Source organism: Juglans microcarpa x Juglans regia, chromosome 8S (genome assembly GCF_004785595.1).
Source record: "Juglans microcarpa x Juglans regia isolate MS1-56 chromosome 8S, Jm3101_v1.0, whole genome shotgun sequence".
Classification (NCBI taxonomy): domain Eukaryota; kingdom Viridiplantae; phylum Streptophyta; class Magnoliopsida; order Fagales; family Juglandaceae; genus Juglans; species Juglans microcarpa x Juglans regia.
Genome location: NC_054609.1, coordinates 12,874,777 through 12,902,286, shown reverse-complemented (window position 1 = coordinate 12,902,286; position 27,510 = coordinate 12,874,777). Strand labels below are relative to the sequence as shown.

General features: G+C 36.9%; 2 protein-coding genes across 3 annotated transcripts in view; one reads left to right on the top strand and one right to left on the bottom strand.

Annotated features, from left to right (window-relative positions):
- The window catches only part of LOC121245027 (nuclear-pore anchor-like), an 83,870-nt gene extending 67,091 nt beyond the window's left edge, over nt 1–16,779 (top strand). The window contains exons 38-48 of the mRNA XM_041143304.1: nt 2,336–2,413; nt 2,512–2,661; nt 2,736–2,807; nt 4,313–4,468; nt 4,569–4,622; nt 4,803–4,890; nt 4,969–5,036; nt 5,121–5,228; nt 14,295–14,399; nt 14,850–15,027; nt 15,180–16,779. Of these exons, the coding sequence (XP_040999238.1) occupies nt 2,336–2,413; nt 2,512–2,661; nt 2,736–2,807; nt 4,313–4,468; nt 4,569–4,622; nt 4,803–4,890; nt 4,969–5,036; nt 5,121–5,228; nt 14,295–14,399; nt 14,850–15,027; nt 15,180–16,624 (2,502 nt within the window). The 3' untranslated portion in view covers nt 16,625–16,779. The remainder of the gene's footprint in view (nt 1–2,335; nt 2,414–2,511; nt 2,662–2,735; nt 2,808–4,312; nt 4,469–4,568; nt 4,623–4,802; nt 4,891–4,968; nt 5,037–5,120; nt 5,229–14,294; nt 14,400–14,849; nt 15,028–15,179) is intronic.
- A 4,427-nt stretch (nt 16,780–21,206) lies between these two features.
- On the bottom strand, nt 21,207–26,151 carry LOC121245026 (YTH domain-containing protein ECT4-like). 2 transcript variants are annotated; one of them, XM_041143301.1, is made up of 10 exons: nt 25,966–26,151; nt 25,476–25,561; nt 24,651–24,816; nt 24,472–24,548; nt 23,617–23,923; nt 23,492–23,529; nt 22,852–23,403; nt 22,527–22,739; nt 22,269–22,421; nt 21,207–21,826 (listed from the first exon to the last, which is right to left on the bottom strand). In XM_041143301.1, exons 2-10 carry the CDS (start codon nt 25,533–25,535, stop codon nt 21,728–21,730), a joined length of 1,665 nt encoding a protein of 554 aa, XP_040999235.1. In that variant the 5' UTR covers nt 25,536–25,561; nt 25,966–26,151; the 3' UTR covers nt 21,207–21,727. The 2 variants fall into 2 exon arrangements, with proteins under 2 accessions (XP_040999235.1, XP_040999236.1); XM_041143302.1 differs by having other exon boundaries at nt 21,207–21,823.
- Nucleotides 26,152–27,510: the final 1,359 nt, after the last annotated feature.

Below are 27,510 nucleotides of genomic sequence, written 5' to 3'. Positions count from 1 at the left end.
AATCTTTTACCTCTACAATGCTGGGTCTTTTTGGAATGAGCGCAAGAAAAGTTGCATTGAAGCTTTATTCAAACTTTCCATTTTCATGAAATTCATGAAAGACCCTCATTATGTCTTCTTTAAGCACTTCCCAACATGTTTGGAAAAAAGCCATAGAGAAGCCATTTAGACCTAAGGCTTTGTCCCCCACCATGTTTTGTAATGCTTTCCTGCTCTCCATCTCTTTAGAAGGCCTTTCGAGCTATTCTACTTCCTGTGAATCAATAGCGTCAAAAGTAAGCCCATCTAAGCTTTGTCTCCAAGAAAATTGTTCCAAGAGCATAGTCTCATAATAGTTGACAATGCGATCTTTGATCTTAGGATTGGTTGGAGGAAGCCACCCCATCAATCATCAATGTTGCTATGGCATTTTTTCTCCTATGTGAGTTAGCCACCCGGTAGAACAACTTGGTGCATTTATCCCCTTCCTTCAACCATGGTGCTCTCAATTTTTATCTCCAATATATTTCTTGAGACCCTTTCAATATCCATGGTCACTTGGGTTTTTCGAGCCCTCTCTGCTTCAGATAATTTCCTCTCCTCCACTCCCTCCAATCCCTTGAGCTCCTCAAAGAGAGTATTCTTTTCACCTTCCACATTGTCAAACACTTGCTCATTCCAAAACTTCAAGTTTTTCTTCAGACTTTAATCTACATGCCAAGATATAACTTAGCTTTTCATAGAATTGGTAAGGGGCCCACCACTGCCCGACTCTATCAAGAAATCCTTTTGGCTTCAACCTCAATTTCAAACTTGAAGTACCATGGGCCTCCACGAAGACCTCCACAATCAAGAAGGATAGGAAAATGATCTAAACACAACTTGGGGAGTCTCTTTTGAATAAGATCTGGGTAATGTGCTTCCCATTCGGGTTATACTAGAAATTGATCAATCCTTGATCAAGAGGGGTGTTCTCGGTTGCTTGACCAAGTGAAGGAGCCTCCTGCAAGAGGAATATCTAGTAAATCTTGTTCAGAGATGTAAGCTAGAGAAGTCTTCCATTGCTAGGTTAAAGCTAGAGCGACCTGATCTATCACTTGGGAGCTGAGTGACGTTGAAGTCGCCACCATACACCAAGGTAAATCCCATACGTTGCTTAGTCCTACCAACTCATACCATAATAAACTTCTTGCCCAATCTAGATTAGGACCATAAACTCCTGCAAAGGCCCACTAATATCCATCCACAACATTCTTGAACGAGCAAGGCATCATAAAGTTCCCGAAACAATCCTCTTATCTTTTTCACCACTCTTTTATCCTACATCACTAAATGCCTCCTGATGTTCCATCAGAAGGTAAATAATGCCACCCCACTTGATTACAACCCCACAAACTTCTAATAATGCAAAGGGGGATAAATTCTAATTTCGTTTGTTGCAAGCATACGATGTATACTCTCCATTTACGGAGCCGATTTCTAACTTTGAAGCGCTTTCCCTTCTCATTCAGCCCCCTTACATTCCATGAAACAATTTTTTGTTACATAAAACAAACTCCATTGCCCTTCCCTTTGATCTTCCACGGCTAGAGCTCCTCTCTTTTGCTCTATCATTGACTGTCCAGTTAAGCCTTTTTAGTTCTCTGGCTCTCTTCTTAGCTGAATTTTGCTTACCGGGTGAGCTAGAATGGGTCTTTCCAACCTTTATAGCTGCAAGGAGAGCTATGAATTGGTCCTCAAAACCGTCACACAAGATTCCCACACAAGGTTGAATCTCCTTTGCTTTTGTAAGACCCAATCTGAGACCTGGATTTTGCCGTTGTTGCTTGGGTGTAGAGAAAACAGTGGAGTGGGTTCTTCCCAGTACACCTCTTCACTGACCACAGGACTTGTTTGTACATCACCAATCTTGTCTGAGACAGGACACAACACCTGTCAATACTCTCCCTTGGCCCCATCTGAATCATGCACTGCGATCGCATTGTCTGGAATTTCCCTTTCCCCCATAATACACACTTCACAAATCCCATACTCTGTCTGTACATTTTCTGGACTCAATATATCTTCTGTTACAATCATTCTGGAAGAAATCCAATCTCTACAGCTTAAGGTTAGGTTGAGTTCACTTTGGAACTTTCATCTGTAGAATCCTAGGTCAATTTTCTATCTACCATTATTGGTTTACGTTTATTCTCTTATTTTAACATGTCATTTTGCTTTTTTCAATCTTTCTTGGGAATTTAACTTGTTGCCATTTCCTTGCATGCGACGTTTAGGCTCTTGTGCTTGATATATTCCCCTATAGAATATCATTTTAATTCCAACAGTAAGCTGTATTTTTTAAATGCTTGTGCAGGTTAGAGAAATGAACTTACTTCGTGAAAGCAACATGCAACTCAGAGAAGAAAACAAGCACAATTTCGAGGAATGCCTGGTATGGAAATAGAAATTATTTGTGTTTGAGTGTCATTTTAACTTTTATGTACTTCATCGATAGATTTAACCTAGTTTATTATTTTGATTTGGTCTTAGAAATTGCGTGAAGGAGTTCAAAATGCAAAGGTTGAGACACAGAATTTAGGGTCTCTACTGAGGGAGCGACAAATTGAGGTGGAAGCTTGTAAGAAAGAAATTGAAATGCAAAAGGTTAATAAAGATAACCTGGAAAAGAGGGTTTGTGAGGTATTACATGTAAGCAATGCTCTTTATGCCATTTACAACATTATATCAATGTTCTGACATTTACTTGTTTGAAGTTACTTGAAAGGTGTAAAAATATAGATGTGGAAGATTATGACCGTATGAAGGATGATATTCAACGAATGCAGGTGAGTTCATGTTTTTATTCACTCGAAAAAAGTTTTTCATGTCATCAATTGATTAAAAGCTGTTAACTATTGCGTTATTTGTTGTCCTTTGTTGACATTACATCTAGCCTCCTATCCATCGTTCTCTCTTTTGTTCTGTTATGGTCAGTAAACTTCTTTAGCTGTATATTGAACTTAGTTTCATGGAACTAGCTATTCTTTAGCCCCCACTCATTGCTCCTGTGCAATTTTTAGCATACAGAATTTTTTTTTAAGTGGTGTACAGTATGCAGAAGGCATAAACTTTTAAAACTTCCTTAGTTTTAGTTTGCCCTTGGAAATAGCATGAGGCCTCAAGCTGGCATTCAGGCTGGCTATTCTGGTAGTAGATGTTGCTTATTTAGATTGAGCCTTCAAGCTGTCAATTATTTTGTATCGGTAGTACTTATTAAATCGACCGAACTGAGAAGAAAAAATGTTGAAGCTATTGGAATCTACCTTCCATGAAAATAAATGGCATAAATGCCTTGATAAAAAAAATAAAAGAATAAAAACGTGAAAAATAAAAAATACCAAAAATTAATTGTTTAATCTCTTTTGAAAAATATTTTTATTTTTTAATATTTTAAATTTTAAATGAAGAATTAATTTTTTGGAGAATATTTTTATATTTTAGAAAATAGTTTTTCCAAAAGTGGATTTTTTTTAATTCAATTGGTTATTTTGACCTTTTTTTTTAGCTTTTTTGGGAGCAATTTTATCTTGTACGTGGAAAAGGAGAGGCATTGCAATTTCGGCGTGGTTGGGAGGCAATTGTAATTTGGGTGGTAGTTTGAGGGTGGTTTGTGTATTTTTCCCTTCTGTTTTTCATTACGGGTTCAAGTGCTGGAAGAGCATATATTCCCAGTATTATGTTAGAAACGGTGTTGATTTCTTCTTTATTTAAATATTTTCAGTTTCATTGTTGTTTAGTTATTTGCTAGAAACAGTGTTTATTGGCCATTTTTTACACCTGTTATACTCAGATGCTCCAGATTTTTCTTTTAGGATCAAGTTGATATCACAAATATTATTGGGTTTAAGTATCATATCTTTCAGGATCAAGTTTATCAATATTCTTCTATCTTGGACCGTCTCCATACACTTTACAGGACTAAATAGACATTACTTTCTTGTATCTTTATCTTCTTCTTGATAGGCGTCTCTTTTGTGTACTTCTTATGTACTTGTTTTGTGCTCATTAACGAATAATTATCACTTATCGAATAGAAAGTATCATACATGCGTAAGATCTTTCAAGTGTAAATTGAGATAAAGTAGGAAAATGCCTTTGTTTTTTATACTTCTTTTTGCTTATTTTACTATAGTGGATTTTGTTTGACTAAACTATGTAAGAGTCAATATTATTTGCTTTCAGTTTTCTATGGGTTTTTATTTCTATCAAGATGCATCTTTGGTTGTTCTTTAATTTTCTTTAGTATCTTATACTCACCATCTATTTGTGCCCTATGCTTTGTTTCCATCAGGAGAAACTGAAAGATAAGGATGCACAGATAGCTGAGATCAGAAAGCTTCTGTCTGAAAGGCAGGATACAGCATCAAAATTGGAACAAGATCTTTCAAAACGCAAATTAGAACTGAGTGAGAGGGAGAAGAGGATAAATGAGAATTTGCAAGTTGAGGTATTTAATGTAGTTATGTGATTAGAGAAATATATAGACATACAGCCAAGAGACTTCCTTTGGCCATCGTATAGCTCCTTATTGTGACTGACATGTGCAGGCTCGTTCAAAGCTAGATGCCGAGAAGCAAAGAAAGATGTTTATTCAGTTGAAGGTTGTTAAACATTCATACTGCACTCATGAAATTTAAGTTTATCACCTAGTATTAGTAATAAGATATGTCCTTTTTATCCTAATTAACTGGGTTTAGGCTATGGAGTTGGATGTGTTTTATTCCTTGTAAGTTGTATTGCTCTATTGTTTAATTGCCATTATTTTCTGTTTCATCCTGCAGAGGAGGTTTGAGACTCTGTCAAAGGAAAAGGAGGAACTGAGCAAGGAGAATCAAGCTCTCTCTGGGCAGTTAGAGGAGGTCAAACAAGGTAGTCAACTAGTCTTCCCTTCTTATATAAGTTAGCCATCAAGTTCTTGTTATTATTTTTTTCATTCATGCATTGCAGGGAAGAGGTCTATCAGTGATACTGGTGGTGAGCAGGCCACAAAGGAGGAGAAAGACACCAAAATACAGGTTCATCCAACTATCAGCTGTTTTTCTCAATTCTGTTTTGGCCGTCTCTTTATCATGTACTTACTATGTTCTTTGCTTACCCAGACTCTAGAGAAACATTTGGAGAGGCAGAGGGAGGAGTTAAGGAAGGAGAAGGAAAGACGTCTGAATGCTGAGAAGGCACAAAGAGATTCTTACAATAAAATTGAGCAGGTTTTCCTCATTTTTTTCATTCATTCCATGTGTTTGGTATTTGACGTGGGTTACCATATTGATTTTTGCACACTCAGACAAACCCTTAGAGAATGTGCCATCTCATTGCCAAGGCATTTTCCCCAAGTTTTCAGATATGATATATAGCATGGGATGTATATGTTTTGTCGTTCCTGTTCTGAGTCACAGTAAGATTGATGTTTGCTCCAAGGCGATAACAATTAATCATAAGGTGCAGACACCTGTGGTCAACCTCTTCGCACAGCATAGACATTTTTCTTATGAACTAATCTGCACCAAATGCTTGTTAAAAATCAAGCTGCAAATGAAGTTGAAACTGTTAATAGTGATTACTATTGGAAATAGAATATTGCTAAATGTTCTCTTGGAGGCCGTTATATCCAATATGGTTAACACTGTTCAGCATAGAGGAAAGAAACAGATTTGGTAAAAGATGATGATACACGAGAATGCTATGGTTTCAGTCTTACAATTACATTATGTATTGTGACATCAAATTCAACTGCTGAATAGTGTTCTACTTGCAAATATTGGTTTTTTTTTTAATTTTCAAAAGGAAGACGACAGAGTGCTTAATTATTCTTCTTTTGGCATTCTTTTTTTTTTCTTTTTTTGTCATAAAGGTAAGATGTTAGTTATTGATACATGTTGATAAATTTAGAACCTAGCAATCGATGTTGTGTGGCTAATATCCTTTGTGGAGGCTCTACTCCAAGCGAAGGGGTTGCAATGATTTTGTAGACTATTGCAACCCCTTTGGAGGCATTAGGTATAATGCTGTTCAAACAGTTGTCGCTCAGTTTGGAACTCCAAAATATGGAGGTGGTCAGAGAGGCTTGTTGGTAGTTCCAGAGGGAAGAGAGGGGAAGGGTTGGAAAGATTTTTGCAGTTAGCTCCTTAGGATAGTCTCTGTTCAGCACCTTGCCACAGGCCCAAATTGCTTCATCGAGAGGTTAATCATGAGTTTTTGCCTCATTGAAGGTTATCCCAAAATGCTTTGCAGTCCTATTCCTCAAACAGGCTGGGCTCCATTTCTTTTAAAGATGAGGGCCCAATATCTTATCCTAATGAAGTCACATCACTCAAGTCTCAATGGCGGCTTGATGGAGAATAAGATGTTAGTTATTGATACAACCCCTTAGGATATTGGGCCAAATATCTTATTCTCCATTTCTTTTACTTATAAATAAAAAAAGTCTCAATGGTGGCTTTCAGACGATTGTCTTCAACCATTGAGTTTACAGCCTAACCAGGTGGCAAGAGGGATGAGCTGCAGCTATCCAAAGGTTGTGAAGTCCCTACGTTGTCATCAGAGTTTGAAGTTATACTGATGATTCCTGTAGAGTTGCCGAAAGGAGACCTGCGTGTCAGGGTCTGCAAAAATTGATGGATTGGCAAGCAAAAAATCTAATTACATCTTTCTGACATGGTATTCACATCATTGAGCTCTGATAGGGCAGACTAGGTAGTCTATCCCCATCCTCGAGATCCATTGGCGTATTTTCTACAGTAGCAGTGTCAGAGAAAGCCTTGGTGTTAAACCTAGTGCTGAGCCCAGATCCATCAAGGCCTATTCTAGGGTTTGATACCTCGGAATGGGCCTTAGTGATATGGTGTACATGAGTCCGATTTAGGGCTGTAAATCGTCAAGGCTACTCGATGATCTAGAAGGGACAACTCTGATGGAGGAGATATGTTGGAGACAAAAACTTGGGTTTTGTACTTGCAAGGGGGAATAAATGCACGAGGTTCTTTTGATGAGGTGAACTCATGGAAGAAATAATCCTTTTGATTCCTTAATCATTGAAGAAATTGTCTCTTCAGATCCCTGAAGAGATCACGTTGTGCAGTTCTATCAGGCATTTGTTCATCAAACATTTTAATTGGCAACCTAAGTTTGATGGAATTTCTTTTGCGTTCCTTAAGGAAGCTGAGACCATATGGTTGGAAAGACCCTTTGAGGAGATCGAGGTGGTGAAAGCCCCAAGTGGAGATAAGGCACCACTTCCAGATTGTTTTTCCATGGCTTCTTCCCAAACTTTTTTGGATGTTCTAAAGACATTATGAAGGTGTTCCATAAGTTATGGAAGGCAAGAGCCATAATGCCACATTCATTGCCCTTATTACGAAGAAGCTTGGGGTGGTTGATGTTGGGGGAGCTTATTTAAATAGACTAAAATCCATGCTGTCAAAGATCATTTCTAACTCTCAAGATGCCTTTGTGAATGGGCAGCAGATAATTGACTCAGGTCTATTTGCTAGCAAATGTGGTGATAGTAAATTGACATTGGGAAAGCCAGGAGTGCTTTGCAAAATTCACATTGAAAATGTCTATGAATATGTGAATTGGTAATTCTTAATTTATATGCTGGACGTTTTTGGAAAAGATGGTGTGGCTGGATCACTTGATGCATCTCTTCAGTCCGTTTCTCAATGTTAGTGAATGGTACCTTCACAAATTCTTCAGCTGTACTTGTGGTATGCATCAAGGGGATCCCTTTTCTCCTTTGCCGTTGTCATTATTATGTGGTTTTGAGTATAATGATTATGCTACAGTGCATACGGTTATCTTGTTGAGAAATTTAGTGGATGCCAGAAATGGAATTGGACTTAGTATCTCTCATTTGTTATTTTAGATGGCACTTAAATATTTTGTGGGGCCAACCATGATCACCTCCGTTACCTGCTTTGTGTAGTTTTATGTTTTGAAGCAGTATCCGGTTTGAAGTTGAACTTGGGTAAGTCGAAATTGCTTCCAGTTGGACAAGTTGAGAATGTAGCTAGTTTGGAATATGTATTGAGATGTAGCCTCCCTTCCTTACCCAAGACCAATCCTGGGATTCCCCTGGGAGCTCCCTTCAAAGCCATAGCTATTTGGGATGGTATCATTGAGGAGATGGAGTGCGGGTGAAAGGACATTAGTTAAAAGCATGGTTTCTAACTTGACCACCTATCATGTCTGTCTTTCCACTTCTTGTTGGAGTTCCCTAACCGACAGGAGAAGTTACAGCAAGATTTCTTATGGAGGGGAGGTACATAACTTCCATCTTGTGAAGTGGTCCAAGGTGTGTTCATCAGTTGCAGAAGGCGGGATAGGGGGAGAAAGTTAATTCTCTTTAACCAACCTCTTTTGGGGAAGTGGTTATATCATTTTGCCTCTGAAAGATAGAGCCTTCGGAGGGAGTTAATACACAGAAGCATGGAAACATGGAGGAGGTGGATGCTCAGATGAGGTAAACATGTCTTTTGCAGTTGGTTTTTTGAAGAAAACATTAGAAGAGGTTGGGACGTTTTTCTGCTTTACTAGATTCGTGATGGGTGACGGTCTGAAATTCACTTATGGCATGATATGTGGTGTGGTGATCAACCCTTGAAGAGTAGACTTTCAGAATTATTCAGAACTGTTCTGGTTAAGGAGGCTTATGTGATGGATCTTTGTCATCTTTTGCATGGTTCTATTCAATAGGGAGTAAACTTTACAAAGGAGGCTAATGAGTAGCAGGTGGATCACTTCTCATCTGTTTTCTACAGATTGTACTCGTGCAGGATGAAAAAATGGAGAAGTCAAAATGGTCTAGGGCCCACCTAGGAAAGGCATGCTTGAAGTAAGGTCTTTTAACAATGTGTTGTGTAGTCTTGACAAGGCCCCTTTCCCTTGGAAGCTTACTTGGAGGAATAAGGCCCCCCTAGAGTTTCTTTCGTCACTTCGACAGCAGCATTAGGACGATTCGGACTTTGAAGGACATGAGAAAACAGGATACTAGTCATGAAGCCTTGTTGCATGTGCAAGAAAAGTGTCAATCACTCGATAACCTTCTTTTACATTGTGAGCTCACAGCATTCTTTGGAACTTGGTCTTTGGTCTGTTTGAGATAGATTGGGTGATGCTTCTCAGGTGATGGCCCCCCTAACATGTTGAAAACGACAATTTGGTTACCATCAAGGAGCACCTTTGTGGTAGATGACACCATCATGCTTATTATGGTGTCTATGGAGTGAAGGAAATAAATGTAGCTTCAAGGATTGCAAAAAAATGGAATCGGAGCTCAAGTGTTTCTTTCTTAACACTCGTTATCATTGGATAATGGCCCAACATGGTGCTTCTCTTTCTATTTTTACTTTTCAAGAATTTCTAGCACCTATTCCTTTTTCTTGGTAGGTGATCCTCTTGTATACTTCCTATGTAGCGGGCTAACACCCTTTTTCGTCATTAATAATAATTGTAATCTTAATATATCTTAATCGTAAAATAAGAGATTAAACCAAAAACTGACTAGAACTTTAAGGAAATGAATCTCACGAGAAAATAAAAAATAAAAAAGTGTAAGTGATTTTGCACATAAGCGGTGCATAAGTGATGCATGATTTAATGTTCTTCAAGTACCTTGTTCTATAACTGAGACTGCAAAAGACATTTTTCATGATTGACACAACATCCAATATCTGTTATCAAATCACCAAAGTAAACTTATCAACTGAAAATTGAAAATAAGATGAATTGAAATTTGGAGCTTGTGTGATTGACCATCGTGTATTGTTTGGTACCTTGTTTGATCATTTATGAGAGTACAAGTAATGTGGCATCGTATGATAATCTTTTTATTCAGCTCCTCTGCTCTCGTCCCCTTTTTGTTGTAAGGATCCTATGTTTTGGATGAATTTTTATGTTACTAATTAGTATGTCCGCTATTGTGGTATAGGCAAATCCATACCAGCCATTACAAGACTTATTAAGCAGCAGTGTGCTTGTACATGTACATATTATTTTTTGCACCTTTTTTCGTCAATATTGCATTTCAAAATATCACGCGTATGAAGGCGTGTGCAGTATACAGAACTAGCATGTATGCCATGCCTGGTGGAAAGTTGTCTCATTAACACATATAGTATGACTTGGAAAGTTATCTCATTTTGTCTTGAATGGTGTTTATGGAGAGAGAGGAATGTTTTAATTTTCTTTAGATTGAGTAATTTCTGTGGCAGGCTTAAAGCTGGTTTAAGATTGCTTTTTGATCTGAAATTCATCGATAGACCTTTTCGATTGTCTTAATTTTTGGTAGCCTGTGTTTGGATGTAATATTCAGTGAGGAATAAAGAGATCACCTACTACTTCATTGCTCAGTGGCTAATGAGTTGTCATCTTCGATCTTCTCCTTAGGGAAAGAAAGTATTTTGTGTTTTTTTTTAAAAGAAACATTTGGTGACATATGAACAGCCTAGTGTGGTTTGCCACTCCTCTTTACCTTATGAGGATTTTTTGTAGAGAGTAATTATTGGACCTTTAACTGTGTTGAGATTTCTACTCTTAAACTTAAAAACTCTGTTCTCGGGGTCTTCGTGTGATTGGATGTTGTCTTATGTTGGGGTGCATGTCTCTTTCTTTTCATGAATTGGTAGAACTCAAGTACTATAACGAAGAAAAAGAAAACCTAATGTCTAAAGTGAATTTTTTTCATAGGTAATCAAGAAGTTTGATTCATAAGAAAAGAAGGCATAGCAAAGTACACGGGATGTATACATGGGAAGTACCTAATTAGAGTTTACAACCGCAAATAGAAAATCATGGACATTTAGCCCAGTAAAATCAATGCCCCTTGCCCATAAGAACAGTGTTTTAAGAAAGAGAACTTTAAACTCATCTATTGTCCTCTCAGCATCCTCAAAGCTTCTATCATTTCTCTCTTGCCAAATGCATCAACACATACATGTAGGGGCCATCTTCGAAATTGCTGCCACTTGGAGATTGCCTTGGAGGCCTCTCAGCTTGCTAGAAAATCCACCAGCCTACGAGGTGACCCATGATATTTTGATTCCCGCAAAAAACGTCATCCCACATGGTCCTAGCCACCTCACAATGTAGAAGCATGTGATCTACTGATTCCCTATTCTTCTTATACATGCAACACCAATCCAACACCATTACACGACATTTTCTCAAATTTTCTATAGTAAGAATCTTGCCTAAGGAGGCTGTCCAAACAAAGAAGGCTGCTTTCAAAGGACCTTTCGTCTTCCATATATTTTTACATGGAAAAGTTGGTAGAATGATTTGACTGTGAATCTAGCTTTCTTGGAGGGGCTCCAACCGATCTTGTCTATGGTGCCCTCGGTCACTCTTACGGATTACAATAAAGCAAAAGACTCTCTGATAACCTCCAACTCCCAATCTTGTGCTACCCTAATGAAATCTACATTCCATTGAGGGGAGCCACTAGAGAAGACCAAGAGATCAGCTATCGGAGGCATCCTTCGCCCGTACAAGCTCAAAAAATGGCAACGAATGGGGTCTTTGAAGCTTTGTCCACAACATCATTTGTCATGCAAAAATTTGACTCAAGAACAGTCACCCACCTCAATACATGCAACTCTTAGAAAAATCTCTCATCTTTTTCTAATGTGTTTCCACAAACCCACCACATATGGTCTGCATACCTCATTCGACCACCATCCTCCCCAACCTTTAATTGTCTCCCATAGGGCCTCCCCTCCTTTCTTGTCGGTACCACCACAACCATGTACCCAAAGGAGCTTGGTTGAACTTCATGAAGTTACAAATCCCCAATCCACCCCCACATATTGGTGTGCAAACAATTGACCAATTCACGAGATGAAATTTGAACTCGTCCCCCATCCCACTTCACAAGAAATCTAGTTGTAGCTTCTTAATACAGTTGGAAACCTTTGTAGGGACAACCCCCACCGACACCAATTCAAACTTTGAAAGGTTCACTCTCAAACCGAAGATAACTTCAAAGCAAAGGAGTGCCCTGAAGATTGAATGTGCCAATGATTTTCTCCACAGAAGATGAGAGTATCATCAACAAAATGCAAATGAGAAATATGAATGGAGCTGTAATCACCATTCCCCAACGAGAAGCCATAGAGAAAACCACCTTCCACAAGGCCCGAGATCATCTTGCTGAGAGCTTCGATGACAATAATGAAGAGTAATGGAGAGAATGGATCCTCCTTTCTCAGACTACTAGAGGTACTAAAAAAACCCACCGAAGAACCATTCACCAAGATAGAAAATTGAACTGTAGAAAAACAATACGCTACCCAAGCACACCATTTCTCCCCCAAAGCCACTTCTTGCAAGTAGATAAAGCAAGAAGTCTCAGTTGACGTGAGCATAAGCTCTCTCCATGTCTAGTTTGCAAAGTAACCCTGGTTCTTTAGATTTGAGCCATCTATCCAAACATTCATTTGCAATTAATACTAAATCAAGAAGTTGTCTACCGTTGACAAATGCATTTTGAGGCTTTGGAATTAATTTATCCATCACCGTACTCAATCTATTCACAAAAACTGTAGAAAGGATCTTGTACACCCCATTTGCAAGGCTAAAAGGGTGGTGGTCTCAAACCCATCTTTTCGGAAATGAGGGCTAAAAAAGTCGCGTTGAGACTTTTTTCAAACCTTTCATTAGCATGGAACTATTGAAACACCCTCATTAGATCATCTTTGATCAGTTCCCAGCAAACCTGGAAGAAACCCATGGTAAAATCGTTAAGCTTTGGAGCCTTGTCACTAACCATGCTACGGATGACTTTGCACACTTCATCTTCTTCGAAGGGCCTCTCGAACTACCCTGAACCTTGTTGGTCTAATGATTCAAAACTTAATCCAGCCACTTTCGGTCTCAATGCATTTGTTTTGAGAGAAGATGCTTGTAGTACTATGTGATGTGGTTCTTGATGGCTAACTGGTCCAAGGAAACTGCTTCGTCTACCATCAACATCTCAAATGCATTGTTCCTCCTATGTGAATTAGCCACCCAATTGAAGAACTCCATGTAGTTGTATCCCACCTTTAGCCATAGTGCCCTTGATTTTTGTCTCCAGGAGATCTCATCCATCAATGTTGCTCTTTCAAGTTCCGTGACTACCTAACTCTTGCGAGTTCCCTCGGATTCAGAGAAAGTTCTTGTCTCCTTCTCACCCTCTCTAGACCCTACAACTCCTCCAAGAGAGAGCACCTCTATTGAGCCACATTTCCAAGAACTTGTTCATTCCATCACTTTAGATCATTTTTCAATGCTTTTAACTTTCTTGCCATTAGGAAGACTGGAAAGCCTTGGAAGCAGTAAGACGACCACCATTGTCTGATCCTGTCTACTAAACCGTCAGATATAAGCCACATTCTCAAATTTAAAATCCCTTCTGCTCCCTTGGATGCCTCCACAGTCTAGGATGATAGGTAAATGGTTTGAACATAACTTGGGTAGTCTTTTTTGAATTACATCCGACCACCATATTCTCAAATTTAAAATACCTTCTGCCCCCTTAGATGCCTCCATAGTCTAAGATGATAGGGAAATGGTTTTGAACATAACTTGGGTAGTCTTTTTTGAATTACATCCGGAAAATGTAACTCCCAATTAGGAGTTATCAAAAACCTATCAATCCTTGACCAAGATGGGTGTTCACGGAATTAATGGACCATAAGATCATGTTTGAAAATCAAATCAGAATAATCCCTCATAGCAGGGTTAATGTGAGACGCACCCCGATCTTTCGCTTGGAAAACAAGTATATTAAAGTCCCCCGCCCCCTCCTATATAGCTTGGTATCTCCCACCAACTAAGAAGCCCTGCCAAATCTTCCCAAAATAACCTTCTTTCCGAATCCAGATTAGGGCCATATACTCCTGCTTCTATATTCTTAAAGGAGCAAGCCACAGTAAAATATCACCTTGTATTTGTATTTGTAATAGAAGTTAATGGAAGTGCACTTGTATTTGCAAATCTTAATTCTGGTCATTAGTACTAAAATATCACCTTTTGTGCTATTCAATGAATCATTACCTTATCCAAAAAACAAAGAAAGAATAAAGGCAGACAAGTTTGAGAATTTAATGCAGCTATAGGATACAAGGAACGTTATCAAATACAAGAACATTCTGTCCCCTACAAAGCAAAGCATGATAAACAGAACATTCTTTCTATTTTTAAAGTCATGGTGGATTGTTTCCCTACTCTTCTATTTCCAACTCAATATGCGTGTGATAAGTTTCTGAATGATGGTTCCCATTTTCCAACCTTAGGATAAAACAAAGTTTGTAAATGAGCTTGAGATGCATAAGCAGGCACTGAAGCGCCTTTCAGATGAACTTCGAAAGCTTAAGCATGCGAAAGACAGTTTGCCTGAGGTAACTATATTTCTTAGTCATTAATCTCGTGTTTTTAGATTTTTTTTTTTTCTGCATAAACTGCTGGGGGATATACGAAGAGGAAGGGAGATCCGAATTTAAATGTCATGTCAATGAACTATTGTACTGAATCTTAATTTTGATTGTTCTCTGTCTTCTCCCCCACTCCTAACACGAAAATATACCAATCAAGCTAAGCATATTGTGGTATATTTTCTACCTTTCGAATTTTAATTGCTCAGAATAGGAAACAGCAGCTTTTTCCCAACCATTTGTGACATTACAGGGTGAACTTTTACAAAGAAGCAAAGTGTTCTCTTTAACCATATTGCATTAGATTCCATGTGCTCAATTTAACTTTCTATCATTGTTGCATTATGCAGCTTTTGGAACTGCCCATGGTTGCCATTTAACCCAAACTTCAAGCTCTGTTTCATTAATTTTTCTCAGGGTGCTTCAGTGGTTCAAATTCTTTCTGGCACTCTTCTGGATGATCTCGCTGCTCCTTATGTCATGGCCGTTGAAAATTTAGAAAAGGTAGCACATTCAGTTTTGGGTGAACTTGGAGCTCATGGTGTTCCCACGGACACCTCTTCAATTGCAGACACTTCATTAACAACTGCTGCAGGTGTTTTTTTCTTTTCTTTTTCCCCTCACCTTTTTCACGTGTTATCACCATTAATATTCCCTTTTCTCTGTGTTTTCATCTCATATTTTGCTTGCAATTATTTCCATTCAATATTTGATTTATCCTTCATAAAGCTGTGATTCCCTTTGCAGGTCCTATAGTTTCTATGCAAGCCCCTAGTCTTGTATTCCCACTGGGACCTTCAACAAGTGTCTTGCCAGCCAAAGCAACTGAAGAAAGTGAGAAGAGATTCACTTTGGCCAAAACCAATGTTGAGACTCGAAAAGCTGGCAGGAAGTTAGTCCTAGTCCGGCCACGTATTGTAAAATCTGATGAGCCCCAAGGGGATGTGGAGATGTCAGAGGTTGAAGGAGCAAACAGTGCGGGCAAACCTGCACCTTCTAGTGACACAGAAACTCAGGGAAATCTTACTTTACTAACCCAACCATTGGTCCGCAAACGTTTAGCATCTTCATCCACTTCTGAGTTGCATGAGGAGACAGTCATCCAAGGAGAAATCAGCTCTGATGTGGGAGTACCTGTGCTCAAAAAAACTAAAGTTTCAGAACCTGCACAAGAGAGTTCTGAATGTCAATTTGCTGTTCCTGTTGAAAATCTTGAGACACTAGTGGCCACTGAAGGATTATCTGAGGTTCACGAATTTCCACAAGGTCCAAGTGAGGAAGTAATCGATGGTGAGGAAGAGGTTGAGACTACAGGAGATAAAGCAGAGGATAAGAAGAGTGTTCCAGATGAGAATGTGGATAGACAAGGTGGATTGCTGGGTTATAAGAAGAGTGTACCAGATGAGAATGTGGATAGACAAGGTGGATTGCATGGTGATAAGAAGAGTGTTCTAGATGAGAATGTAGATAGACAAGATGGATCAGATATGGTGTCTGATGATGGGCCAAAGGATCAAGCAGAGGAGAGGAAGAAGAAGAATCTGGAATCTGGAAGTGAAAGAGAAGAGGGAGAGCTCATGCCTGATTTTACAGACCCTGAGGTTGGTGATATTTCCAACACTATGGGGAAGTCAAAAATAGGGGAAGGACAACCGGAGCCTATTGCAACCCCATTGGCTTCACTGGCTAGGGCTGGTGATGAAACTCTAGTTGCTGCAGCAATGGAGATTGGTGAGATAAATTCTCCAGAGGCTTTAAATGATGAGAAAAATGAGGAAGGTGATGCGGAAGTAGAGACTGCTGAGGGTTCCGATAAGTCAAATGATGGGAAGGAACAAATTGTGGTGGAAACTGCTCAGGTCAGCGAAGCTTCCTATGTTCCAGTCGAGAATACTTCAGGTGGTGCAGTTACAGAAGCTGATGTCTCAAAACAAGGTAGTCCTTTATCAGAACAAGGCATTTCAACTGTCAACACAGAAACCGACGTGGTAAGACAGGGGTCACCTGTAGGTCTTACTTCAACTACTATAAATCTTTCAGAGCGAGCTAGGCAGAATGCTGCTAGAAGATTAGGTGTGGTCTCTTCTCCAGTGGTTAGAGGCCGTGGAAGAGCTGTGCCGCGTGCTCGAGGTCCACGTGGTGGGCGTGGTGGATATGTTGGGCGTGGACAATCATCCAATGAACAAGGTTAAAGCTTGGTGCTTTTGCCTATTGATTTCTAATTATATCCTTTCTAAGATTTTGCCTCTGCATTCTATATATAGAACTTCCACAGGAGATGCATGCAGAAGAGTTACGAGTGATTGTAATTACCTAAAATCAATTTTGATCTCTTGTATAGTGTCTTTTTTTCTTCCCATAGTGGATAGATACTACGTACGTCCTTTTGTTAACGAATCATCTATGCTGCTCCCTGCACTCACAGAAGCAACTACGATCTACTGGGAAAGTGTATGATTGTCTCTCCATTTTGATGATCTTATGAATCTACGAATTGCTTTCCCTGTTCATAAAAAAGTTGATTACTTTTCCTTTTGTATCGACGATGTATAAATATAGAAATTGTCATAATACTTGGTGGTACAAGCACTATTAGCAAAAATTTAACTGAGAACAAAGTCAGAATATTCACCTTGCACAAACACAAACTAACAAAAACAGAATTAAAAGTCAGTCTACGACTACACAATGTCTACAAAAGCAATTACACAACTGATGTGAGTGTATCTAACTATTTCAGTCTTCAAATAAGTATGCTCAGCATTTCTGAAGTGTGTTCGACATTTTCAAGCACTTTACGAACTGAGTCCGAATTTCCGATATGCCACTTGACAAATCAGAACTGTTATGTACAATTGCGGTGTAGCGGTGTAATTGGCTGACGTGGCAAAATGGATGATTTAAAAAAAAAAAACAAACAAACAAACAACAAAACAAAACCGGATGAAAGATGACATGAAGAAGATAAAGTAGCCCAATTAATGCAGACTGTGAGGTTGAGTGTTCTAAGTGAGTCTCCCATGGCCAAACCAGCTAGTGATTTTCTCTTCAACAATTTATCAAACATTTTGCAAGCATTCTTAGCCTCCATTGCAGTAGCTCTTCTGCATTTACACCGTTTTTTTGTTGATAAAACCAAACCAACAGCAAGTTTCTAAGACTCCAAATACAAAAAAAATTAGTGAATTGAAACTAGATTTTCATTTCCATCTCTACGCTTTGCAAGATATCTCCGTCGTTACCCGAAATATTAAAACGAGAAACTCCTTCTCTACGCTTTAGTCCTGTTTAAGAAGGATCCAACGTTATCTTCCTCACCTGCAAGTATATTTGTCTGATCTGCTGCCTCCAACGTTATCTTCCTCACCAGAGGTCTTCGATTCCTCTTGTTTGGAATCTTCCATAAGGGGTGACCATAATACCATAGTGGAAGTAAAACAATGAGCTATATTACATAAAAGATGAACTTCACTGGTACCAAAACAATACAGCTTTAGCAGTTGCCAATGTCCAACATAGCAAGACATGATGCTTTACACGTACTCATGAGTAGGGGTATAAATTTAAACCGGACCGGATCGAACCGGACCGGTTGGTCCGGTTTTTTAACCGGTTCCTATATTTTGAAAACCGGTCGGAATCGGTCTGGTTTTGGTTCCATAGTTTCCGGGACCGGACTGGACCAAACCAGACCGGTTGAAAAAATATATATAAAAATTAATTTTATATATTATACAAAATATTATATATATATAAGTTTTATATATAATAATATATTATTTATAAAACTTATATATATAATATATATAATTATATATCATATATGAAATAATTTCATATTATAATTTATAAATTATAACATGAAATGTTAATCTTGAATATGAACATTTATAATTTGTTTGATTATATGTTATTAATATAATTATATATACGATAATGTTATTATATTTTATAAAATAAAAGTTTAATCTTAAAGATGAAAATTTAATTGATCATATGCTTTAAACATAAAAAAATATATATTAAATTATTAATAACATTTTATCATAAGAGGTAACACTTTATTATATATTTTTACATTTTAAAAAAAACCAAAAAACCGGACCAGACTGGACCGGAAACCGGTAAAACTGGAGATACCGGTTTAGGAGGGTAACTGGGGCATAATCCTAAATTTTGTCCAAAACTGGACCCGTTACACCTCTACTCATGAGTTGTATTTAGTTGAGGTCTGCATCTGCAAAGAAAGTCTTTTGGAATTTCTCACTCCAACATAAAGTATGTAGAATTTTCTCGTATGTTTGCATGGATGAGATCAGTTGATATGAAATTAAGAATTGAATAAAATATTATTAGAATATATTTTTTTAATATTATTTTTATTTTAAAATTTGAAAAAATTGAATTGTTTATTTTATTTTGTGTAAGAATTTGAAAAAGTTATAATAATTAGATGAAATGAGATTAGTTGAGTAGTGTTATGAGAACAAACGAGGCTTTAACACGTCAAAAGATAACAATCAATTATCTTTATTGCACACCTCTTGAACGTTCTGATTCTACTAGAGATGAGCTTATATATCTCACCAATTGTTGCAATTATATTGTCACACTCCCTCAAAATCCAAGTTAACAACAAGATTCAAAATATGGATACTTATGTTAAGGGATATAATAAATAAATAAATCTATATATTTTCACTGGCTTATATTTTTAAAACAATTGATAATTTTATATACATAACAACTGAAATGCATATATCCCCAAATATATTGCCATTTAAAAACTTCTTCAAATACATTTGACGAAGAATTATTTACTATGAAATTGAATATCCTCTCCATGCTAGGTAAATGAAACATGTCTTCCATTTTTATTTTTTATTTTTAAATAAAGTGAGATCCAAGCCTCTTTTTATTAATAAACCCTCAATAAGGTGGAGGAAAACTAATAATAACAGCTCATAAAATCAATCAAAAAATCAATGTCTAATAAAAGGTAAACCCGATTTATCCATGCAAACTAAACCCCGGAGGCGACCTTGAACCAATTCTTCACCAAAAAAATCAACCGTTCTACCTTTAGATCCTTACTTTGCTAAGAAATCAAACACCATATTAGCTTCTTTAAAATTATGCCGAACCCGAACCTGAAGCAGACGAACAAGATCCTTCACTTCCTCCCAATAATCCCATAAAAACCAATATCGGCAAATACCTGAACATAGCTAACCCACCACCACTCTAGAATCGGACTCCACCACTAAATCTCTCAGCCCAATGAAACATGTCTTCCATGCCTCCTAATAGTATCTCCCAAGTAACTAAGAATTAGATAGAAATATATTCTGTTCTTTTGTAATTTCCTGCTTTAAAAACCTTCCTCATGCTTTCATGCAATTCCTCGGGACAAGTAAACCTTGATTCAAGTGATCTAATTCGCTACCTTTCCCGTTTCCACAACGTTAAATGGCAACCCATCAACAATAATCATCTCCACAAACGCAAACCTCATAAATAAACTTATGGGTTACAAAGTTCTTAGATTACTAGTGGCTCCATCTCCAAACCTTGCCCCTGAGGTTGTGCCTCAACTTTCAAATTTGTTTGAATTTACAATTGACCCACCTCTACGAGGCCTCTTTCAACAAGCAAGTAAATGATGTTGTATTGTAGATGTTCCGTTACTCTTAAAGTTGCAATTATAAATCATGCAATAATTATTACATTTGGCCTTCGAATATTTTTTTCTCTCTCAGAAAAATGACATTCATTAAAAAGCAATATAGAAAATATAAACATAAACAATTTTAAACTGTTACAGCTGGTGGATCTTTCTCACTGTGAAAGTTCAATAAACATGGTGGAATTTTGATCAAGAGTGTGCTTCCAGTTACATTATTGGATGTTGCCCATTGCGCAATAGCATGCACGCATCGATTATGAGAACGATGTATTTTAACTACCTCCCAAGCCACAAAGTTATGCAGCATTAGTCTCGTGTCCCTTGTGATGCCTTCTACAATCCAATCTTGGGTATCTTCTGGTTCTGTTAAGGCTGATGTAGTTCTCTGGGAGTCTCCCTCAACTATAATATTCTGTATATGCCTGGATTGAGCTTCTTTAACTCCTATGAACACTACAATTGCTTCTCCTAAATTTGGATTGCAGCTATCTGATTGTTCAGCTACTGTGAATATGGTTTCACTACTATGTGATCTACATATTGCAACTGAGGTGCTACCATGGTCTCTTTCTCAGTGGTCATCAATGGTGAGTCAGTTGGGTTTTTCAAACCCTCAAGAGGTCTAAGGCAAGATGACCATCTTTTCCTCTTCCTATTCATCATCGGAAGCGAAATACTCTCTAGACTCATCAATAGAGAGGAGATTTTGGGTAATATTTAGGGCATTAAAATTAGCAAGATGATTTCAGATTTTTTATTTCAAAGAATCTCTTATCTGTTTTCATTTTGGTTGTTCTTTTGAGGCCACCATTGGTTCTCATTTCTGGATTTCGAAGGTGGCTTTGAGCCTTTGTTTTATGTTGGATTGGATGGAACCAAAATGATTTGAGATTTAATTAGGGGAAAAGAAAGGCTCAACATAGCAGCCTCAATTTTTTTTGTGGTGAAGAACCATAGCTAGAGGGAAGGATCTTTGTAAAGTCTTCAGATTACTTGTGTCTGTTTTCTTTGCACCGAAAAGGATTGATTTATTAGGTTCTAAACATAGGGAAGATCATTAACAAGAAATTTAGAGGGAAAAAGGAAAAGATCAGGAACTGTCATTCTGCCTTCCCCCAATATCCAATAAAACCTCCCTCTTCGTTTACAGAGTTACAACACATACATTAGGAGCACTGGTACTAGCCAGGATATTTCAATGCGTACAAATTCTATAGGGGAAAAAAATAAGAAAAACTAGATACACCTTACAGGAAGAGAAATTTTGAAAAACGAAAATAAATAGAAAAGCGAAAACACTTGGATTGCATCGGCATCATACCCAATAATCATAAAAATCAGTGGGGTCATCCAAGGTTCACTTATGGTACATAAACAGCTTGTTGGCAGCCAAGACACCATCTATTTTTTGAAAGGATTAGCCTTTATTTGTAAAAGGAACACTGAAAGTCTTCAGAAAGAAAATTTTCCTTCTGCCTGAGAATGCTTATATCTCACCGTTGGAGTCAGTATCCACGGCAGTTGGACCGTTTGTGACAGTTTCCAAGATGCCACTCCTTTTTTTTCTTGGCAAAACCATAGGAGGTCCATATTCCCTTCATTTGAGTCGTCATTTCTTCACCTTATCTCCGACCTCAGGTTGCTCAATACCCTTCACAGTTGACAGATCTACCGTCTTAAAACTGGTGGTTAATTCAACCATCTCCTGCTGTGCCACATAAATATATAACAAGTGAAGCAACCAAAACAAAATCAAAGATCAGTAGTACAGAAAAGATATGTATGGGCTTATGACTTAAGTAAAACTAAAATAAAGAACCACCATAAAGGCCCATTCTATGGTACAGAATAAAGTCAACACCCATTAGAAAAATCCCATTGGTACAACGCTCCACGCTATGCTACTTGTATAAAGAACCTTTTTTTATTCTTTGATTATTTGTAATCAAAGAGAGAATCTCAAGATAAACAATCCCACTGTTAGTCATTGGTCCTGACAAAACATTTGATTCCTAATCCACCACCTCCAATTACTTCAACAAGGTCCCGCTTTAAATGCACTCATTGACAAGCTCGAATAAGAACAGAAAAGTGATGAACAAATTTACTCATTAGGATAAATGAAGCGTAAGGAGGAAATAAGGCAAAACCTGCAGATTATAGTAGGGTATAAATTCCCTCATCCTCTTCTCTAGCATCATCTTCTCGCGGCTTTCATAAAAATCAAAGTCATCCAATATGGATGTCTTGGACACATTGCTCTTAAAAATATTCAACATTTCAATACCCTGAGGAAATCTCACCTACAAATGAAAGACAACAGAAATAAGCAACTCAGGAATTGCGTTCATTAAAAAAACTAAAAACTAGAAAACTAAAATATGTGGCTAATAGTGAATTAAACATACCTCCTGTGTGTCTCGACTGTTGGTAACTGGCTTGTTGTCATTATTCTCAAGTATTATATGCCGTAAATGCAGATTCGGAACATCTTTTATAATATGCCACTTAACAGGGAAATAACCATTCCATTTGTCTTGCTGCCAGAAATCCATGCTCTTATTAAAATCAACTCGACCAATCATCTCCGCTACTCCACAGAACTGGCCACTCGCATTAACCTGAACCAGACAAACAAACACAAAAGAGGCATTAGTTGCTTTTTTGGGGAACAACAGGTGTACAGAGTGGAAACTCATGAACTAGAATCAAGTTTGAACTCTAAGAGCATACCGAAAAGAAAAAAAACACTGGGCACTTGCTGCCTTTCTCCACCATCCTCTCTTGGGCATCTTGGTATGCACTATCCATCCTCTTATTCCCATTAGGAGTACTAGCCCATACATTGTACTTGATGCTTTTATGAATATCATCTTCACTGTAAGATTTAATAACAAAGAAAAATGCCTGATCGTATTTGAACGGAAAGTCGGGAAGGTTATATTGATTCGTGCTGATGAGAGAGGTTATGCCGCAATTGTTTCCATTCCCATCAGTATCCAGGGAATCAGCAGCACCTCCAGAAATCAGCGTGCCTTTTGTATTGGCTGTTCTAGGGCCATGGTTCTGCTCATCAAGCAATCCAATATCACTAACTCCATTAGTCTTGCTTCTTGATTTCAACTTCTCACTGCCACCCCAACCCCTCACATTTGCTTTTAAATTAACTGGGTTGTTTGAATAGAGCACTCCACTCTTCTCTTGAGTATTGGCTACAGATTTTGAAATGGGAAAGTAACCGTTGGCGTCTACATCCAACTGGATAGATGAGCCATGAGGCAAGGCCTAAAAATAATTACAAAATTCAGTAGCATTGCATGAGTAGGAGAGGACATGCTAAAACAGAGCATATATGCAAAAATAACTAGACTACCTTGTTCACTGGTTTTAGGTGTTTTTGATTGCCGTGACCTGACAAGACACAACAATGGCAAGTAACTATTAATATCAAATAGATTACTAAACTCAGTTAAAGATTTAGAAAGAGGAGAGTATTACTTGGGGAAGATAAATTATGTTTAGGGACTGGAAATTCTGGAACTCCAGCATAGTTATTTCCAAACAATCCATCTCCAACAAGAAGAGATGGATCCCACATGTAGGGTGAGGGTGCCAACTTCCCAAGAGGAAGCGGAGCAGGATAATAACCAGGTGAGGCAGTAGGTGGTTGAAACATTGGTGGATATGCCTGTTGATCAACATATTGTCCATTGACGCCAATTGTCGATAGGGGCAAATACGGAGTATAACCAGGTGGAAATCCTGGCATGAAGTAGACAAAAGATCCATTATCTGCTTGAATGACCTAAATGAAGCAAAAGTGAAAATAAGTCTGACTTGTTATGCAATTTCTAATTGCAAAAGCATGATATTTGTAGCTTGCTATCATCATATAGGGAAAACTCAAAAAGCAAAGACAGAAATTAAATTGACATGCCAAGGGGACACCAATATTAATGGCTGAGCATAATTATTTCATTATGATCTACATTTAAATTTGCATCATGTGATCTATATCACAAGAAAGTGACTTAATCAGAAGAATCTAATAATCTTCACGGCTCTTGAAAAGGAAGCACAAAAAGAACAAGCTAAAAATAACTTATTTAAAAAGCATTTTAAATTATGTTATCATTTACTTGAGAACTACATAGTGCATAAATCTCAAGTACTACGAAGTTCCATTACAAATCAAATGACCCAAAAACAGCCATCTAGGGTAAACAATCTAATAAGTAAACAATCAAGGGAACAATGAATGTTTTTTTTTTAGGGGTAGAAAGCAGGTCAAAGACAATTACAGACTTCAGACCATTAGTCACGAGAATACAGGAAAAAGATCAAGATAATTACAGGATATTGAAGTTCCATTCCATCACCACCAACATAGTATCCTTGGTTGTCCAACTCTCCATAGAAACCATGATAACCTATCAACATGTTAACGTAAGATGTGAAGACATAAATACTGAACCAATTAAACAAAAAAAAATACTATAACAGCAAACTGTATCTGACTACCCACAGCTAACCTGGATAGTAGTGACCATAATAGCCACTGGTTGAATAAGGCATGCCTTGATAAGTAGCAAGGGAGTCATGCTCAACTTCACTTCCTTTTATACTTCCTGTTGTGTCTCCCGCAGATGATATACATGATGTTGCATCAAATTGTGGGCCCGTGTCTTTCAAAGGAGCCTAAAATTATGTACCCACGTTAACAAACCAGTGTTAGGCAAAGGAAAGACTCCCTTTTTTACAATAAAAAATAGCCAAAGAAAATATCCAATTTCGAGAAAATTATTGATGGAGAAAAGATATAAAAGAATGCTATAATATTCAGTATACGCTTATGTCCTTAAAATATCATAGAATGAAACTTGTAAAAGCCTATCACGCATCTTCGATTACCCTGAAAATTCCTAGGTCCAGAAAGTGAGGAATAATTTTGGTTTATGCCCCCAAAATTCGAATATGGAAAATTGATCTCTTTAGAAGAAGAAGGGGAAAAAAACAACACTTTCAGAACATGTTGTAGATGGTATCATCTTTCCAAAGGGACGAAAGAAACCATATAGAACTGAAATAGAAAATCAGAAACTAATAACATCCTTTTGAATGAAAATGGATCAGGAGATTAAAAAAATTTCAGAAAACTTGTTGCAAGAACACGTGCCTATACTTTTATCCACTAGATGTGACAATGAGTTTCCCTTACATCCACCAATTTTCATGACATATAAAACGAGGCTTAGAAAAAGTGGAAAGAAGTATATATGAGTATAGCTCCTACTATTTGAATTAAAACTTCAAAATAAATATTACTTTGTGAAGTTTCAGTGGGATTTTCAGATTACCAGATGGGCACCAGCGAGCTCCATAGAAGGATCAGCAACACTTTTAACATTCTTCGTCATCCCTTCTAGTATACGTATGTCTGAATCTGATGGGAAAAGAAACAAACAAATAAATAAGTCAATCAGCAATAAAAAGAACTTATAAGTGTGAATTAATGCATCAATATCTGTAAGAAAAATTAGCATAAAACACAATAAACCGAAAAAGACGCCAAGAGCAACATATATAAATATATATATATATATATATATATTTATACACACACATATATGCATACGTACATATATACATACTTGTGTCTGTGCATAATCTCGATTAAAGGGTCCTATAAACAGGGGAAAATATCCTAAATTCCTAAAAGAAACAACTGGAGTTAAAAGGAGTTTTGATTGAATTCAGGTAACCCTTTTTGGAACATCTTTCCACCAGCAGCTACACTACAGTAGATTCGCAAAGAAAGATCTCCCAAGACAAACTCAAAAAGCTCACCGGAGTTGTCGCCGTTGCCGTGGGAGGAGTAAGCAAACCCGAAACGCTAAGAAATGAATGCTTCGAGAAGGCTTGCAGATTCAGAATTGTGATAATTTTTTATCGGCGGACCGAGAGAGAGAGAGAGAGAAAGAGAGAGGAAGTTGAGAGGGAAAATGGTGGGATGATGACTCATGACTCCATTGAAAAAGGAATATTGTTCTTTTTATTTCATTTTTCATATTTTTTCGAGTTTAAAAAATCGACGGTGACGAGGCTTCCACATCACCAACACGTTCTTGTTCCTTTGGATACACCTGGTTCACAAAATTTGTTTGTTTTTTCAACTCGTGGTTTGTTTTCACAGTAGCCTTGCTAGTAACTAGCAAGTTCGTATATCAAATTGTATATTGATGCTTATATAATTTTTTTATTAAAAGAAAAAATAAAACAAAAAAAATTTAAAAAAAAAAAAAGGTTCTATATCTCATAAAAATCATTTTTATCTTCAATTTGCACCATTTCGTTAAACATGTCTCATATGCCTTATATATCAATATCGATGCGTAACCTAGTGTGCGAACTTACTTGCAAGAAGATTTTTCTTTTTCTTTTCTCACAATCCATCTCAATTCATCTCATCTCATCTTATCTAATCATTACAAATTCTTCAAATTTTCATACAAAATAAAATAAACAATTTCAAATTTTCAAATTTTAAAATAAAAATAATATTAAAAATATATATTTTAACAATATTTTATTCAATTTTTAACTTTTATCTTAACTCATCTCATTTGTGAAAACAAACGAGATTAAAACAGTAAATCCTATAAGCTTGAGTTGATTTAATTTATATTTGAAGATCGAGATGAGATAAGAATTTTGTGAATAGTAATGAGATAGTTTGAATTGAATATTTTTTAGATTTTGAAAAATGAGAGACAAAATTTGAATAAAAGATATCTTAAAATTAAAATATTATAATAATATAGTTTTATAATATTATTTTTGTTTGTGAATTTGAAAAAGTTGTAATAATTAGTTTGAAAAAATTATAATGATTAATTTAAAAAGCTTGTATTTAAATTATATTTGAGAATAAAATGAGATGAAATAAGATCAAATAAAAATTTTATGTCTCATCTAAGGTCCCAAACCTCGTATTGTTTGGATTTGAATTTGGAAGTTTAAAAATTATTTTTAATAACCTAAAAATTCTTTTTAAAAAAAAAATAGTATATTTGGTAAATTTATAAAAAGTGCTCTAAGTACTTGAAAAAAGCTGAAATTCCATTTTTTAAAAGAAATATCAAATTGAAATTTTTATTGAAAAGCTCTTACAGGTAACTCTGCATTTTTAAAAAATTATAATAATTTATTTTAAAAGTGCTTTAAATGCATGTTTACCATACAATAAACAACTTTTTATAATAGAATAATATTTTTGGTAAAGCTCTATAATTAAAAGTATTATTATAAAAATCTATATTTCCTACCGCAATCCCAAACACACAGACTCGTGAATAAAACTTTTATAAACATGATTGAAAAACTCATTTAAAA